This window comes from Oncorhynchus kisutch, linkage group LG17, assembly GCF_002021735.2.
Source record: "Oncorhynchus kisutch isolate 150728-3 linkage group LG17, Okis_V2, whole genome shotgun sequence".
Taxonomy (NCBI): domain Eukaryota; kingdom Metazoa; phylum Chordata; class Actinopteri; order Salmoniformes; family Salmonidae; genus Oncorhynchus; species Oncorhynchus kisutch.
The window spans coordinates 84,979,099-85,000,749 of NC_034190.2; the positions used below are offsets into that span (position 1 = coordinate 84,979,099).

Below are 21,651 nucleotides of genomic sequence, written 5' to 3' on the forward strand. Positions count from 1 at the left end.
ATTGGTAGGTATATAACTAGATATTATTATGTATATAACTAGATACTGGTATATATTGGTGTGTATATAACTAGATATTAGTATGTATATAACTATATATTGGTGTGTATATAACTAGATATTGGTATGTATATAACTAGATATTGGTATATATTGGTGTGTATATAACTAGATATTGGTATATATTGGTATGTATATAACTGGATATTGGTATGTATATAACTAGATATTGGTATGTATAGAACTAGATATTGGTATATATTGGTATGTATATAACTAGATATTGGTATATATTGGTATGTATATAACTGGATATTGGTATGTATATAACTAGATATTGGTATGTATATAACTAGATATTGGTATGTATATAACTAGATATTGGTATATATATATAACTAGATATTGGTATGTATATAACTAGATATTGGTAGGTATATCACTAGATACTGGTATATATTGGTATGTATATAACTAGATATTGGTGTGTATATAACTGGATATTGGTATGTATATAATTAGATTTAACTAGATATTGGTATGTATATAACTAGATACTGGTATGTATATAACTAGATATTGGTATGTATATAACTAGATACTGGTATGTATATAACTAGATACTGGTATGTATATAACTAGATATTGGTATGTATATAACTAGATATTGGTATATATATAACTAGATATTAGTATGTATATAACTAGATATTGGTAGGTATATCACTAGATACTGGTATATATTGGTATGTATATAACTAGATATTGGTGTGTATATAACTGGATATTGGTATGTATATAATTAGATTTAACTAGATATTGGTATGTATATAACTAGATACTGGTATGTATATAACTAGATTTAACTAGATATTGGTATGTATATAACTAGATATTGGTATGTATATAACTGGATATTGGTATGTATATAACTAGATATTGGTATATATTGGTATGTATATAACTAGATATTGGTAGGTATATAACTAGATACTGGTATATATTGGTATGTATATAACTAGATATTGGTGTGTATATAACTGGATATTGGTATGTATATAATTAGATTTAACTAGATATTGGTATGTATATAACTAGATATTGGTATGTATATAACTAGATACTGGTATGTATATAACTAGATACTGGTATGTATATAACTAGATACTGGTATGTATATAACTAGATATTGATATGTATATAACTAGATACTGGTGTGTATATAACTAGATACTGGTATGTATATAACTAGATATTGGTGTGTATATAACTAGATACTGGTATGTATATAACTAGATATTGGTATGTATATAACTAGATACTGGTGTGTATATAACTAGATACTGGTATATATTGGTATGTATATAACTAGATATTGGTATGTATATAACTAGATACTGGTATGTATATAACTAGATATTGGTATATATTGGTATGTATATAACTAGATATTGGTATGTATATACTAGATACTGGTATGTATATAACTAGATACTGGTATATATTGGTATGTATATAACTAGATATTGGTATGTATATAACTAGATACTGGTGTGTATATAACTAGATACTGGTATGTATATAACTAGATATTGGTATATATTGGTGTGTATATAACTAGATATTGGTATGTATATAACTAGATACTGGTATGTATATAACTATATATTGGTATGTATATAACTAGATGTTGGTATATATTGGTATGTATATAACTAGATATTGGTATGTCACTAGATATTGGTATATATTGGTATGTATATAACTAGATATTGGTGTGTATATAACTAGATATTGGTAGGTATATAACTAGATATTGGTATGTATATAACTAGATATTGGTATGTATATAACTAGATACTGGTGTGTATATAACTAGATACTGGTATGTATATAACTAGATATTGGTATGTATATAACTAGATACTGGTATGTATATAACTAGATATTGGTATATATTGGTGTGTATATAACTATATATTGGTATGTATATAACTAGATATTGGTATGTATATAACTAGATATTGGTGTGTATATAACTAGATACTGGTATGTATATAACTAGATACTGGTATGTATATAACTAGATATTGGTAGGTATATAACTAGATATTGATATGTATATAACTAGATACTGGTATGTATATAACTAGATATTGGTATGTATATAACTAGATATTGGTATGTATATAACTAGATACTGGTATATATTGGTATGTATATAACTAGATATTGGTATGTATATAACTAGATACTGGTGTGTATATAACTAGATATTGGTATATATTGGTATGTAATATAACTAGATATTGGTATATATATAACTAGATATTGGTATATATTGGTATGTATATAACTAGATACTGGTGTGTATATAACTAGATACTGGTATGTATATAACTAGATATTGGTATATATTGGTATGTAATATAACTAGATATTGGTATATATATAACTAGATATTGGTATATATTGGTATGTATATAACTAGATACTGGTGTGTATATAACTAGATAATGGTATGTATATAACTAGATATTGGTGTGTATATAACTAGATATTGGTATGTATATAACTATATATTGGTGTGTATATAACTAGATAGTGGTATGTATATAACTATATATTGGTGTGTTAATAACTAGATATTGGTAGGTATATAACTAGATATTATTATGTATATAACTAGATACTGGTATATATTGGTGTGTATATAACTAGATATTAGTATGTATATAACTATATATTGGTGGTGTATATAACTAGATATTGGTATGTATATAACTAGATATTGGTATGTATATAACTAGATATTGGTATATATTGGTGTGTATATAACTAGATATTGGTATATATTGGTATGTATATAACTGGATATTGGTATGTATATAACTAGATATTGGTATGTATATAACTAGATATTGGTATGTATATAACTAGATATTGGTATGTATATAACTAGATATTGGTATATATATAACTAGATATTGGTATATATTGGTATGTATATAACTAGATATTGGTATGTATATAACTAGATATTGGTATGTATATAACTAGATATTGGTATATATATAACTAGATATTGGTATATATTGGTATGTATATAACTAGATATTGGTAGGTATATCACTAGATACTGGTATATATTGGTATGTATATAACTAGATATTGGTGTGTATATAACTGGATATTGGTATGTATATAATTAGATTTAACTAGATATTGGTATGTATATAACTAGATACTGGTATGTATATAACTAGATTTAACTAGATATTGGTATGTATATAACTAGATATTGGTATGTATATAACTGGATATTGGTATGTATATAACTAGATATTGGTAGGTATATAACTAGATACTGGTATATATTGGTATGTATATAACTAGATATTGGTGTGTATATAACTGGATATTGGTATGTATATAATTAGATTTAACTAGATATTGGTATGTATATAACTAGATATTGGTATGTATATAACTAGATATTGGTATGTATATAACTAGATACTGGTGTGTATATAACTAGATACTGGTATGTATATAACTAGATATTGGTGTGTATATAACTAGATACTGGTATGTATATAACTAGATATTGGTATGTATATAACTAGATACTGGTGTGTATATAACTAGATACTGGTATATATTGGTATGTATATAACTAGATATTGGTATGTATATAACTAGATAGTGGTATGTATATAACTAGATACTGGTATATATTGGTATGTATATAACTAGATATTGGTATGTATATAACTAGATACTGGTGTGTATATAACTAGATACTGGTATGTATATAACTAGATATTGGTATATATTGGTGTGTATATAACTAGATATTGGTATGTATATAACTAGATACTGGTATGTATATAACTATATATTGGTATGTATATAACTAGATGTTGGTATATATTGGTATGTATATAACTAGATATTGGTGTGTATATAACTAGATATTGGTAGGTATATAACTAGATATTGGTATGTATATAACTAGATATTGGTATGTATATAACTAGATATTGGTATGTATATAACTAGATACTGGTGTGTATATAACTAGATACTGGTATGTATATAACTAGATATTGGTATGTATATAACTAGATACTGGTATGTATATAACTAGATATTGGTATATATTGGTGTGTATATAACTATATATTGGTATGTATATAACTGGATATTGGTGTGTATATAACTAGATATTGGTGTGTATATAACTAGATACTGGTATGTATATAACTAGATATTGGTATATATTGGTATGTATATAACTAGATACTGGTATGTATATAACTAGATATTGGTAGGTATATAACTAGATATTGATATGTATATAACTAGATACTGGTATGTATATAACTAGATATTGGTATGTATATAACTAGATATTGGTATGTATATAACTAGATACTGGTATATATTGGTATGTATATAACTAGATATTGGTATGTATATAACTAGATACTGGTGTGTATATAACTAGATACTGGTGTGTATATAACTAGATACTGGTATGTATATAACTAGATATTGGTATGTATATAACTAGATACTGGTATGTATATAACTAGATATTGGTATATATTGGTGTGTATATAACTAGATATTGGTATGTATATAACTAGATATTGGTATGTATATAACTAGATATTGGTATATATTGGTATGTAATATAACTAGATATTGGTATATATATAACTAGATATTGGTATATATTGGTATGTATATAACTAGATACTGGTGTGTATATAACTAGATAATGGTATGTATATAACTAGATATTGGTGTGTATATAACTAGATATTGGTATGTATATAACTATATATTAGTGTGTATATAACTAGATAGTGGTATGTATATAACTATATATTGGTGTGTTAATAACTAGATATTGGTAGGTATATAACTAGATATTATTATGTATATAACTAGATACTGGTATATATTGGTGTGTATATAACTAGATATTAGTATGTATATAACTATATATTGGTGTGTATATAACTAGATATTGGTATGTATATAACTAGATATTGGTATATATTGGTGTGTATATAACTAGATATTGGTATATATTGGTATGTATATAACTGGATATTGGTATGTATATAACTAGATATTGGTATGTATATAACTAGATATTGGTATATATTGGTATGTATATAACTAGATATTGGTATATATTGGTATGTATATAACTGGATATTGGTATGTATATAACTAGATATTGGTATGTATATAACTAGATATTGGTATGTATATAACTAGATATTGGTATATATATATAACTAGATATTGGTATGTATATAACTAGATATTGGTAGGTATATCACTAGATACTGGTATATATTGGTATGTATATAACTAGATATTGGTGTGTATATAACTGGATATTGGTATGTATATAATTAGATTTAACTAGATATTGGTATGTATATAACTAGATACTGGTATGTATATAACTAGATATTGGTATGTATATAACTAGATACTGGTATGTATATAACTAGATACTGGTATGTATATAACTAGATATTGGTATGTATATAACTAGATATTGGTATGTATATAACTAGATACTGGTATGTATATAACTAGATACTGGTATATATTGGTATGTATATAACTAGATATTGGTATGTATATAACTAGATACTGGTGTGTATATAACTAGATACTGGTATGTATATAACTAGATATTGGTATATATTGGTGTGTATATAACTAGATATTGGTATGTATATAACTAGATACTGGTATGTATATAACTATATATTGGTATGTATATAACTAGATGTTGGTATATATTGGTATGTATATAACTAGATATTGGTGTGTATATAACTAGATATTGGTAGGTATATAACTAGATATTGGTATGTATATAACTAGATATTGGTATGTATATAACTAGATATTGGTATGTATATAACTAGATACTGGTGTGTATATAACTAGATACTGGTATGTATATAACTAGATATTGGTATGTATATAACTAGATACTGGTATGTATATAACTAGATATTGGTATATATTGGTGTGTATATAACTATATATTGGTATGTATATAACTGGATATTGGTGTGTATATAACTAGATATTGGTGTGTATATAACTAGATACTGGTATGTATATAACTAGATATTGGTATATATTGGTATGTATATAACTAGATACTGGTATGTATATAACTAGATATTGGTAGGTATATAACTAGATATTGATATGTATATAACTAGATACTGGTATGTATATAACTAGATATTGGTATGTATATAACTAGATATTGGTATGTATATAACTAGATACTGGTATATATTGGTATGTATATAACTAGATATTGGTATGTATATAACTAGATACTGGTGTGTATATAACTAGATACTGGTGTGTATATAACTAGATACTGGTATGTATATAACTAGATATTGGTATGTATATAACTAGATATTGGTATATATTGGTATGTAATATAACTAGATATTGGTATATATATAACTAGATATTGGTATATATTGGTATGTATATAACTAGATACTGGTGTGTATATAACTAGATAATGGTATGTATATAACTAGATATTGGTGTGTATATAACTAGATATTGGTATGTATATAACTATATATTAGTGTGTATATACTAGATAGTGGTATGTATATAACTATATATTGGTGTGTTAATAACTAGATATTGGTAGGGTATATAACTAGATATTATTATGTATATAACTAGATACTGGTATATATTGGTGTGTATATAACTAGATATTAGTATGTATATAACTATATATTGGTGTGTATATAACTAGATATTGGTATGTATATAACTAGATATTGGTATATATTGGTGTGTATATAACTAGATATTGGTATATATTGGTATGTATATAACTGGATATGGTATGTATATAACTAGATATTGGTATGTATATAACTAGATATTGGTATATATTGGTATGTATATAACTAGATATTGGTATATATTGGTATGTATATAACTGGATATTGGTATGTATATAACTAGATATTGGTATGTATATAACTAGATATTGGTATGTATATAACTAGATATTGGTATATATATATAACTAGATATTGGTATGTATATAACTAGATATTGGTAGGTATATCACTAGATACTGGTATATATTGGTATGTATATAACTAGATATTGGTGTGTATATAACTGGATATTGGTATGTATATAATTAGATTTAACTAGATATTGGTATGTATATAACTAGATACTGGTATGTATATAACTAGATATTGGTATGTATATAACTAGATACTGGTATGTATATAACTAGATACTGGTATGTATATAACTAGATATTGGTATGTATATAACTAGATATTGGTATATATATAACTAGATATTGGTATGTATATAACTAGATATTGGTAGGTATATCACTAGATACTGGTATATATTGGTATGTATATAACTAGATATTGGTGTGTATATAACTGGATATTGGTATGTATATAATTAGATTTAACTAGATATTGGTATGTATATAACTAGATACTGGTATGTATATAACTAGATTTAACTAGATATTGGTATGTATATAACTAGATATTGGTATGTATATAACTGGATATTGGTATGTATATAACTAGATATTGGTATATATTGGTATGTATATAACTAGATATTGGTAGGTATATAACTAGATACTGGTATATATTGGTATGTATATAACTAGATATTGGTGTGTATATAACTGGATATTGGTATGTATATAATTAGATTTAACTAGATATTGGTATGTATATAACTAGATATTGGTATGTATATAACTAGATACTGGTATGTATATAACTAGATACTGGTATGTATATAACTAGATACTGGTATGTATATAACTAGATATTGATATGTATATAACTAGATACTGGTGTGTATATAACTAGATACTGGTATGTATATAACTAGATATTGGTGTGTATATAACTAGATACTGGTATGTATATAACTAGATATTGGTATGTATATAACTAGATACTGGTGTGTATATAACTAGATACTGGTATATATTGGTATGTATATAACTAGATATTGGTATGTATATAACTAGATACTGGTATGTATATAACTAGATATTGGTATATATTGGTATGTATATAACTAGATATTGGTATGTATATAACTAGATACTGGTATGTATATAACTAGATACTGGTATATATTGGTATGTATATAACTAGATATTGGTATGTATATAACTAGATACTGGTGTGTATATAACTAGATACTGGTATGTATATAACTAGATATTGGTATATATTGGTGTGTATATAACTAGATATTGGTATGTATATAACTAGATACTGGTATGTATATAACTATATATTGGTATGTATATAACTAGATGTTGGTATATATTGGTATGTATATAACTAGATATTGGTATGTCACTAGATATTGGTATATATTGGTATGTATATAACTAGATATTGGTGTGTATATAACTAGATATTGGTAGGTATATAACTAGATATTGGTATGTATATAACTAGATATTGGTATGTATATAACTAGATACTGGTGTGTATATAACTAGATACTGGTATGTATATAACTAGATATTGGTATGTATATAACTAGATACTGGTATGTATATAACTAGATATTGGTATATATTGGTGTGTATATAACTATATATTGGTATGTATATAACTAGATATTGGTATGTATATAACTAGATATTGGTGTGTATATAACTAGATACTGGTATGTATATAACTAGATACTGGTATGTATATAACTAGATATTGGTAGGTATATAACTAGATATTGATATGTATATAACTAGATACTGGTATGTATATAACTAGATATTGGTATGTATATAACTAGATATTGGTATGTATATAACTAGATACTGGTATATATTGGTATGTATATAACTAGATATTGGTATGTATATAACTAGATACTGGTGTGTATATAACTAGATATTGGTATATATTGGTATGTAATATAACTAGATATTGGTATATATATAACTAGATATTGGTATATATTGGTATGTATATAACTAGATACTGGTGTGTATATAACTAGATACTGGTATGTATATAACTAGATATTGGTATATATTGGTATGTAATATAACTAGATATTGGTATATATATAACTAGATATTGGTATATATTGGTATGTATATAACTAGATACTGGTGTGTATATAACTAGATAATGGTATGTATATAACTAGATATTGGTGTGTATATAACTAGATATTGGTATGTATATAACTATATATTGGTGTGTATATAACTAGATAGTGGTATGTATATAACTATATATTGGTGTGTTAATAACTAGATATTGGTAGGTATATAACTAGATATTATTATGTATATAACTAGATACTGGTATATATTGGTGTGTATATAACTAGATATTAGTATGTATATAACTATATATTGGTGTGTATATAACTAGATATTGGTATGTATATAACTAGATATTGGTATGTATATAACTAGATATTGGTATATATTGGTGTGTATATAACTAGATATTGGTATATATTGGTATGTATATAACTGGATATTGGTATGTATATAACTAGATATTGGTATGTATATAACTAGATATTGGTATGTATATAACTAGATATTGGTATGTATATAACTAGATATTGGTATATATATAACTAGATATTGGTATATATTGGTATGTATATAACTAGATATTGGTATGTATATAACTAGATATTGGTATGTATATAACTAGATATTGGTATATATATAACTAGATATTGGTATATATTGGTATGTATATAACTAGATATTGGTAGGTATATCACTAGATACTGGTATATATTGGTATGTATATAACTAGATATTGGTGTGTATATAACTGGATATTGGTATGTATATAATTAGATTTAACTAGATATTGGTATGTATATAACTAGATACTGGTATGTATATAACTAGATTTAACTAGATATTGGTATGTATATAACTAGATATTGGTATGTATATAACTGGATATTGGTATGTATATAACTAGATATTGGTAGGTATATAACTAGATACTGGTATATATTGGTATGTATATAACTAGATATTGGTGTGTATATAACTGGATATTGGTATGTATATAATTAGATTTAACTAGATATTGGTATGTATATAACTAGATATTGGTATGTATATAACTAGATATTGGTATGTATATAACTAGATACTGGTGTGTATATAACTAGATACTGGTATGTATATAACTAGATATTGGTGTGTATATAACTAGATACTAGTATGTATATAACTAGATATTGGTATGTATATAACTAGATACTGGTGTGTATATAACTAGATACTGGTATATATTGGTATGTATATAACTAGATATTGGTATGTATATAACTAGATACTGGTATGTATATAACTAGATACTGGTATATATTGGTATGTATATAACTAGATATTGGTATGTATATAACTAGATACTGGTGTGTATATAACTAGATACTGGTATGTATATAACAAGATATTGGTATATATTGGTGTGTATATAACTAGATATTGGTATGTATATAACTAGATACTGGTATGTATATAACTATATATTGGTATGTATATAACTAGATGTTGGTATATATTGGTATGTATATAACTAGATATTGGTGTGTATATAACTAGATATTGGTAGGTATATAACTAGATATTGGTATGTATATAACTAGATATTGGTATGTTTATAACTAGATATTGGTATGTATATAACTAGATACTGGTGTGTATATAACTAGATACTGGTATGTATATAACTAGATATTGGTATGTATATAACTAGATACTGGTATGTATATAACTAGATATTGGTATATATTGGTGTGTATATAACTAGATATTGGTATGTATATAACTGGATATTGGTGTGTATATAACTAGATATTGGTGTGTATATAACTAGATACTGGTATGTATATAACTAGATATTGGTATATATTGGTATGTATATAACTAGATACTGGTATGTATATAACTAGATATTGGTAGGTATATAACTAGATATTGATATGTATATAACTAGATACTGGTATGTATATAACTAGATATTGGTATGTATATAACTAGATATTGGTATGTATATAACTAGATACTGGTATATATTGGTATGTATATAACTAGATATTGGTATGTATATAACTAGATACTGGTGTGTATATAACTAGATATTGGTATATATATAACTAGATATTGGTATATATTGGTATGTAATATAACTAGATATTGGTATATATATAACTAGATATTGGTATGTATATAACTAGATACTGGTGTGTATATAACTAGATAATGGTATATATATATATATATTTTTTTACTAGGCAAGTCAGTTAAGAACAAATTCTTATTTTCAATGACGGCCTAGGAACAGTGGGTTAACTGCCTGTTCAGGGGCAGAACGACAGATTTGTACCTTGTCAGCTCGGGGATTCGAACTTGCAACCTTTCGGTTACTAGTCCAACACTCTAACCACTAGGCTACCCTGCCGCCCTGGCAGTTCTAGCCAATTCTTCATATAACTCAATGGTGTGTATAGGCATGTATATAACTCACTGGGGTTAAGTCTTGGTATGATGGTGAGTCTGAGTGTGTTTCCAGCACGTCTCAGTATCTGTGCCAGGTCTCTGTGAGGCAGGGTGACAACGGACCGTCCCTCCACTGACTCTAGCTGGTCACCCGGCTGGATCTGACCTGACCGGGCCGCAGGGCTGCCCCCACGCACTGTCACAAACCTGTGGGACAGCATGGACGAGGCTGGGGTGGGGAGAGAGAGAGAGCGAGAGAGACATAGGGAGGGAGTGAGATAGAGAAAGAGAGATAGAGGGAGGGAGGGAGGGAGGGAGGGAGGGAGGGAGGGAGGGAGGGAGGGAGGGAGGGAGGGAGGGAGGGAGGGAGGGGGAAAGAGAGAGAGAGAGGGAGGGAGGGAGGGAGAGGGAAAGAGAGAGAGAGAGAGGGAAAGAGAGAGAGAGAGAGGGAAAGAGGGAGAGAGAGAGAGAGAGACAGAGAGAGAGTTGAGAGTCAGTACTGTCAGTCATTTAGTTAGTAGTTAACCTGGATACAGTTTGGTGTGAAGTAGAAAGGTATATTAAGAATACAACATATAAAAGGACCAGCAAGGTTAAAGATCAGACAGAACACACAGCATCATGGTAAACCAGGTCTCTACAAGGTTAAAGATCAGACAGAACACACAGCATCATGGTAAACCAGGTCTCTACAAGGTTAAAGATCAGACAGAACACACAGCATCATGGTAAACCAGGTCTCTACAATGAGTAAGTCAAGCACAACAGAGCTCCAACATATACAAGGAACAATTGAAGGTTGAAAAAGCACCTAAATTCTAGTAAATTCTGCAATATACAGTCTGTCCTTTTTTTCCAGTGGAACATGAGGAAGGATATGAGGAAGGGTATGAGGAAGGGTGTGAGCAATGATATGAGGAAGGATATTAGGAAGCATATGAGGAAGCATACAGTTGAACTACAGCTGATGTACCAGTTCTAAAATAGGTCCCTAGCTCAGTGTGTGTGTGTATGTGTGTGTGTGTATGTGTGTGTGTGTGGCGCGTGCATGCACACCTAGCTCAGTCTGTGTGGGCGTGCCATGTACGACAGCTGCGCTAATAATTGATGATTGATTAAATAATTGAGGCAAACTTCCGATGGAAGACATTAAGTGATGCTACGGTATGCTTCAATGGTCATCACTCTGATGTCACAGGGTTCTATCTGGGCTGCAGACTGGAGCAGGGGAGGTTCTAGAATAGAGACAGGGTTCTATCTGGGTTACAGACTGGAGCAGGGGAGGTTCTAGAATAGAGACAGGGTTCTATCTGGGTTACAGACTGGAGCAGGGGAGGTTATAGAATAGAGACAGGGTTCTATCTGGGCTGCAGACTGGACCAGGGGAGGTTATAGAATAGAGACAGGGTTCTATCTTAGATACAGACTGGAGCAGGGGAGGTTCTAGAATAGACACAGGGTTCTATCTGAGTTACAGACTGGAGCAGGGGAGGTTCTAGAATAGAGACAGGGTTCTATCTGGGTTACAGACTGGAGCAGGGGAGGTTCTAGAATAGAGACAGGGTTATATCTGGGCTGCAGACTGGAGAAGGGGAGGTTCTAGAATAAAGGACATTGTTCAACTGTGTATACACACAGACACACAGACACAGAAACACAAAGACACAGACACAGAAACACAAAGACACAGACACAGAAACACACAGACACACAGACACAGACACAGAAACACACAGACACAGACACAGAAACACAAAGACACAGACACAGAAACACAAAGACACAGACACAGAAACACAAAGACACAGACACACAGACACAGAAACACAAAGACACAGAAACACAAAGACACAGACACAGAAACACAAAGACACAGAAACACAAAGACACAGACACAGACACACACAAAAGGGAAATCAAACCCAATTCATTAACAAGGTAGAAGAAAATGTCTGTTTTATTTCTTTTCATGTGAGCAGTACTATAAACTTGATCAAATTAAACACAAATCCTCCAAGCCCCGTGAGAGAGAAAGAGAGGGAGCAGGGGATAGAGAGGGGGCAGAGTGAGAGAAAGGGAGAGGTGGGGGCGAGAGAGAGTGAGAGAAAGAGATATTTGGGGGATAGATAGAGGGAAAGGGAGAGGTGGGGGAAAGAGAGAGAGACAGGAAGAGAGGGAGACAGAGAGGTGGAGGAGAGGGAGAGAGGTGGAGTTGAGGGAGAGAGAGGTGGAGGAAATAAAAAGAGAGAAAGAAAGAGAGAGAGAGAGGTGGAGGAGAGCGAGAGAGACGGGTGGGAAAAGATAGATAGAGAGCGAGAAAGAGAACCAATAAATCACAAAATGGGACAAACACCACATTGAGACTCTGCATGCAGAATTCCTCTGTGTACAACGTAAAACACCAAATAATGCAGAGCAGAATTAGACCGATACCCGCTAATCATCAAAATCCAGAAAATACGTTCCATTCTACAACCACCTAATTGGAAGTGATTCCCAAACCTTCCATAACAAAGCCATCACCTACAGAGAGATGAACCTAGAGAAGAGTCCCCTAAGCAAGCTGGAGCTCTGTTCACAAACACAAACAGAGCCCCAGGACACCAACACAATTAGACCCAACTAAATCATGAGAAAACAACAAGATAATTACTTGAAACATTGGAAAGAATTAACAAAACAACAGAGCAAATGAATGAATGTTATTTGGCCCTAAACAGAGAGTACACAGTGGCAGAATACCCGAGGGAGTGAGACTGACTGACACAAACTTAAGGAAAGCTTTGACTATGTACAGACTCAGTGAGCATAGCCTTGCTATTGAGAAAGGCCGCCGTAGGCAGACATGGCTCTCAAGAGAAGACAGGCTATGTGCTCACTGCCCACAAAATGAGGTGGAAACGGAGCTGCACTTCCTAACCTCCTGCCCAATGTATGACCATATTAGAGACACATATTTCCCTCAGATTACACAGATCCACACAGAATTTTGAAATACTCCCATATCTATTGGGTCACAGCAGCAAGATGTGTGACCTGTTGCCACAAGAAAAGGGCAACCAGTGAAGAACAAACACCACTGTAAATACAACACATATTTATGTTTATTTATTTTCAAATTGTTACAACACTGTATATAGACATAATATGATATTTGAAATGTCTATATTATTTTGAAACGTCTGTGAGTGTAATGTTTACTGTTCATTTTTATTGTTTATTTCACTTTAGTTTATTATCTACCTCACTTGCTTTGGCAATGTTAACACATGTTTCCCATGCCAATAAAGCCCCTTGAATTTAATTTAATATTGAGAGACAGACAGAAAGAGAGAGAGAAAGCGAGACAGAGACAGAGAGAGAGCGATGGACAGAGGGAGAGAGAAAGGGAAAAGTGGAAGGCTCTATAAAGGGTTGAAAGGATTACGAACAGTAAAACACTCAAGAGAGAGGAGAGAGGCTTCAGTCAGAGAAAAGAGGGGGGGCTGAGAGAGAGAGAGAGAGAGAGAGAGAGAGAGAGAGAGAGAGAGACAGAGAGAGAGAGAGAGACAGAGAGAGAGAGTGAGAGAGACAGAGAGAGAGAGAGAGAGAGAGAGAGAGAGGGAGAGAGAGAGAGAGAGAGATAGAGAGAGAGAGAGAGAGAGGGAGAGACAGAGAGAGAGAGAGAGACAGAGAGAGACAGAGAGAGAGAGAGAGGAAGGAGAGAAAGTGACAGAGAGAGAGACAGAGAGAGAGAGAGAGAGGAAGGAGAGAAAGTGACAGAGAGAGGAAGGAGAGAAAGTGACAGAGAGAGAGAGAGAGGATTAAAATATCAGAAACATGGACAAAGTGCATTTGTTGCCAAGCTCAGACCTCAATCTACCTCTCCAACGCGAAGCATGCTGGGAGACTCACATGACATACAGACCAGAACAGGAGTTGTTATTCTTTTTTCTTTGTATTGGTTTTGTTCAGGAAAACAAGATGGCAACGACCAATTCCAACCAGAGGCACGACAACGAAGTATGACAGAATTCAAAAGCATAATTCCACAGATTTTATGGGAATACAAATACAACAGTACTATTTAACAATGACAGGCACAGTATATTACCCTGTTCCCAGGTCAGTTTGTGGAATGTGGTCAACTCTTATTGTATGGTTGTCACAGTATATTAGCCTGTTCCCAGGTCAGTTTGTGGAATGTGGTCAACTCTTATTGTATGGTTGTCACAGTATATTACCCTGTTCCCAGGTCAGTTTGTGGAATGTGGTCAACTCTTATTGTATGGTTGTCACAGTATATTACCCTGTTCCCAGGTCAGTTTGTGGAATGTGGTCAACTCTTATTGTATGGTTGTCACAGTATATTAGCCTGTTCCCAGGTCAGTTTGTGGAATGTGGTCAACTCTTATTGTATGGTTGTCACAGTATATTAGCCTGTTCCCAGGTCAGTTTGTGGAATGTGGTCAACTCTTATTGTATGGTTGTCACAGTATATTAGCCTGTTCCCAGGTCAGTTTGCGTCAAAGCATACTATCTGGTTGTCACACCATAGGAGTTTATGAGATAATGATGATGATTATTTGTTGTTCCTGTTGGACCTGTAACACCACTCTAATGGACCTAGTTAATGATGGTTAACACCACTCCAATGGACCTAGTTAATGATGGTTATCTGTTGTCCCTGTAACACCACTCTAATGGACCTAGTTAATGATGGTTATCTGTTGTCCCTGTAACACCACTCTAATGGACCTAGTTAATGATGGTTAACACCACTCCAATGGACCTAGTTAATGATGGTTATCTGTTGTCCCTGTAACACCACTCTAATGGACCTAGTTAATGATAGTTAACACCACTCCAATGGACCTAGTTAATGATGGTTATCTGTTGTCCCTGTAACACCACTCTAATGTACCTAGTTAATGATGGTTATCTGTTGTCCCTGTAACACCACTCTAATGGACCTAGTTAATGATAGTTAACACCACTCTAATGGACCTAGTTAATGATGGTTATCTGTTGTCCCTGTAACACCACTCTAATGGACCTAGTTAATGATGGTTATCTGTTGTCCCTGTAACACCACTCTAATGGACCTAGTTAATGATGGTTATCTGTTGTCCCTGTAACACCACTCTAATGGACCTAGTTAATGATGGTTATCTGTTGTCCCTGTAACACCACTCTAATGGACCTAGTTATTGATTGTTATCTGATGTCCCTGTAACACCACTCTAATGGACCTAGTTAATGATGGTTATCTGTTGTCCCTGTAACACCAATCACACGCTTACTCTGCCATTTAACGTTTAGCGGTCAGAGAACAGACGCAGCCGTAACATGGCACACACAGACACAGAGAGACACACACACACACACACACACACACACACACACACACACACACACACACACACACACACACACACACACACACACACACACACACACACACAGACACACACACACACACACACAGAGACACACACACACACACACAGAGACACAGAGACACACTCGTACACACACACACACACACACACACACACACACACACACAGAGACACAGAGACACACTCGTACACACACACAGAGACACAGAGACACACTCGTACACACACACACATACACACACACACACACACACACAGAGACACACACACACACACACAGAGACACAGAGACACACTCGTACACACACACACACACACACACAGAGACACAGAGACACACTCGTACACACACACACACAGAGACACAGAGACACACACACACACACACACACACAGAGACACAGAGACACACACGTACACACACACACACAGAGACACAGAGACACACTCGTACACACACACACACAGAGAGAGACAGAGCGTGATAACAGAGCCACAGCTGGAGCTACACTATGTGAAACTAATTCATACCACTTACAACATACAGTGACGTCAAACACATCACATTTTAGAGATGGTGATAATAACATACAGTGGCCTTCAGAAAGTATTCACACCCCTTGACTTTCTCTACATTTTGTTGTTGTGTTGCAGCCTGAATTTAAAATGGATGACATTGACATGTTGTGTCACTGGCCTACACACAATACCCCATAATGTCAAAGTGGAATTATGTTTTTAGACATTTTTACAAATGAATTAAAAAAGAAGAGCTCAAATGTCTTGAGTCAATAAGTATTCGAAACCTTTGTTATGTCAAGCCTGAATACATTCAGGAGTAAAAATGTGCAAGTCACATAATAAGTCTCATGGACTCTGTGTGTAATAATAGTGTTTAACATGATTTTGTTATGACTACCTTCATCTCACACATTACAATTATCTGTAAGGTCCCTCAGTCGAGCAGTGAATTTCAAACATACAGTGGGGCAAAAAAGTATTTAGTCAGCCACCAATTGTGCAAGTTCTCCCACTTAAAAAGATGAGAGAGGCCTGTAATTTTCATCATAGGTACACTTCAACTATGACAGACAAAATGAGAAAGAAAAAAAATCCAGAAAATCACATTGTAGGATTTTTAATGAATTTATTTGCAAATTATGGTGGAAAATAAAAAAACATGAATATTTTCTATTCATTTTTGTTCCATCATCTTTGAAATACAATTATGCGCAATTTCAATTTTGGCCACTAGAGGGCCACTGATTCAATGTACCATTGCATTTCTGTTCATAATGCTGTATCAGGACTGCCCAAATGTGCCTAATTGGTTTATTAATACAATTTCAAGGTCATAACTGTGTACTCTCCTCAAACAATAGCATGGCAATCTTTCACTGTAATAGCTACTGTAAATTAGACAGGTCTGTCTTCCCCACCAATGGGTCTGGCATTGACACCTTTGATAAAGATGAGCAATAATGAAATAAAATAAAATAAATAATTCAAAATATAAATTAAAATTAAAATTGGTCAAAGAAATATATTTTGAAATATATTTGGTTTAACCTCTACGGGATCGGTGCCCCCCCCCCCCCCCCCCCCCCCCCCCGAGCAAACCCGGATCCGGGAGCGTAATCATCGCCTCAAATGCATTAGCATAACGCAGTGGACATAAATACCCCTAGAAACTTTTCCTATTCATGAAAATCACAAATGAAATGAAATAAATATATTCAAACACAAGCTTAGCCTTTTGTTAACAACACTGTCATCTCAGATTTTCAAAATATGCGTTACAGCCAACGCTAGACAAGCATTTGTGTAAGTTTATCATGGCATAATGCTATGCTAGGCTCTGCTGGCAGCAGGCAACATTTTCACGAAAATAAGAAAAGCAACCAAATTAAATAATTTACCTTTGAAGAACTTCAGATGCTTTCACTCAGGAGACTCCCAGGTAAATAGCAAATGTTCCTATGTTTCATTTTCCATTGGTTTTGTCTCGTCTTCCTACACACCTGTTTTCCAATCCCATCAATTACATGTTGTGTATTTAACCCTCTGTTTCCCCTCATGTCTTTGTCAGAGATTGTTTGTTATTATTTTCGGGTTGTTTGTATTGGTAGGCGACGGGTCCTCGAATCCACTTTGTTTAGTGTGTTTCTTCATGGTTTTGGAGTTAGGTTTTGTACGTCATTAAACTACTCCATTTTACCAAAAATAAATTCTCCTGCGCCTGACTTCCTTGCCACCTATACACACGCCTATGACAAACCTCTCACCATTACAATAACAGGAGAGGTTAGCTTTTTATATCATACCCCCAAGACATGCTAACCTCTCACCATTACAATAACAGAGGAGGTTAGCATTATATATCATACCCCCAAGACATGCTAACCTCTCACCATTACAATAACAGGAGAGGTTAGCTTTTTATATCATACCCCCAAGACATGCTAACCTCTCACCATTACAATAACAGGAGAGGTTAGCCTGTCTTGGGGGTATGGTCAGAAATTACCCACACACCAACGCACACACACACACACATCGGGGTGAACCTGCTCCCTCTCTCAGAAGGGAAGAATCAGGGCATTCATTGTCTCCAGCTGAAGAAATGAGGAGATGCCTGAAGAAAGATTCCTGGCGTTCCTCTCTGTCTCAGTGTGTGTGTGTGTGGGGGGGGGGGGGGGGGGGGTCATATATCCTTGTGGGGACCAAAAACTCCCCACAAGGGTATTTAAACAAGGAAAAAAGCTAGGTTCAGGGTTAGGGTTAGAATTAGGGTCAGGGTTAGAATTAGGGTCAGGGTTAGATTTAGGGTCAGGGTTAGAATTAGGGTTAGGGTTAGAATTAGGGTTAGGTTCAGGGTTAGAATTAGGGTTAGGTTCAGGGTTAGGGTTAGAATTAGGGTCAGGGTTAGAATTAGGGTTAGAATTAGGGTTAGGATTAGGGTTAGGTTCAGGGTTAGGGAAAATAGGATTTTGAATCTTTAGGTCCATACGAGGATAGAAGTGTCTGTGACAGGTTAGAGCCAGGAGCTGTAGGGTTATAGTGGGATTGAATAGGAATAATACTACACACAGCCAAGAATACACACACACACACACACACACACACACACACACACCATAAACGCTTATCAATACACACTACTTCCATATCCACACACCTAAAACTAAAGTAAAATTACAGTGTGTCATGGAACAGAACGCTGGACATTTTAATCATTGAATAACAGCAAATATTCCCAAAACCAACTGACAGACACACACGCACACAAACACACACACACACACACACACACACACACACACACACACACACACACACACACACACACACACACACACACACACACACACACACACACACAAGTAAATAGGTACAGACTGAGCGGTAGGTAACTGAGGGTAAATAGTTACATTTTGAGTTCTTCACCGTTTTCAGAACAGATTGCAGTCTCTCCAGCATTTTCCAAATCCAAATAATCCCCAAATAACCTCAATCTGTGATCTACTTAGACCAAATTAAAGTTGCGAAAAACAGATTTAAAATAAATAAAATGTTGTCTTTAAGCGACTCCAACGTTGTCTCTGACTTTGGTCGACTGTCTGCTTCACGGTACTGACTAACAGAGAGAGAGACAGAAAGGTTGAAACTGAGTGATACAGAGAGAGGGAGGGGGAGGTAGAAAGAGAGAGACAGAGAGAGAGAGAGCGAGAGAGAGACAGAGAGAGAGCGAGACAGAGAGAGAGAGACAGCAAGAGAGAGAGAGAGAGAAACAGAAAGAGAAGGTGAGAGAGAGCAAGAGAGAGAGAGAGAGAGAGAGAGACAGAGCAAGAGAGAGAGAGAGAGAGAGACAGAGAGAGAGACAGAGAGAGAGCGAGACAGAGAGAGAGAGAGAGAGAGAGAGAGAGAGCGAGACAGAGAGAGGATGAGTGAGCCAGAAAGAAAGGAGAGGGAGAAAAAGGAGGGAGAAAAAGCAAGAGTGACAGAGAATGTGAGGGAGAGAGCACATGTGAGTGTGTGTAAGAGAGAAATAGTGAGAGGGAAAATGAGAAAGCATTTTAATACTCAAAATCCCATGAGAAGGAGGGGGGGAACAGAGAGAGAGAAAAAGAGAGCAAGAGAGCGAGAGAGAGAGAGAATGTAAGAGAGAAAGAGAGAGAGAGAGAGAGAGAGAGAGAGAGAAAGCAAGATAGAGAGAGAGAGAGAGAGAGGGGGGGGAGAGAGAAAGCAAGATAGAGAGAGAGAGAGAGAGGAGGGGGGGGGGGGGGGGGGGGGAGAGAGAGAGAGAGAGAGAGAGAGATGTGCACACTGCCCACAAAATTAGGCGGAAACTGAGCTGCACGTCCTAACCTCCTGCCAAATGTATGACCATATTAGAGACACATACTTGCCTCAGATTATACAGTCCCACAAAGAATTAGAAAACAAATCCAATTTGATAAACTCTTATATCTATTGGGTGAAATAAAACAGTGTGCCATCACAGCAGCAATATGTGTGACCTGTTGCCACATGTGTGACCTGTTACTGTTCAATTGATTGTTTATTTCACTTTTGTTTATTATCTATTTCACTTGCTCTGGGAATGTAAACATACAGTGCATTCGGCAAAAGTTGTCAGACATCTTGACTTTTTCCACATTTGGTTACATTACAGCCTTT

At 33.3% G+C, this 21,651-nt stretch overlaps 1 protein-coding gene across 4 annotated transcripts in view; it reads right to left on the reverse strand.

Annotated features, from left to right (window-relative positions):
- The window catches only part of magixa (MAGI family member, X-linked a), a 179,088-nt gene that overhangs the window by 52,814 nt on the left and 104,623 nt on the right, over window positions 1-21,651 (reverse strand). For all 4 annotated transcript variants that reach the window (XM_031794855.1, XM_031794854.1, XM_031794853.1 and 1 more), the window contains exon 13: window positions 11,619-11,819. In XM_031794855.1, coding sequence (XP_031650715.1) covers window positions 11,619-11,819 — 201 coding nt within the window. The remainder of the gene's footprint in view (window positions 1-11,618; window positions 11,820-21,651) is intronic.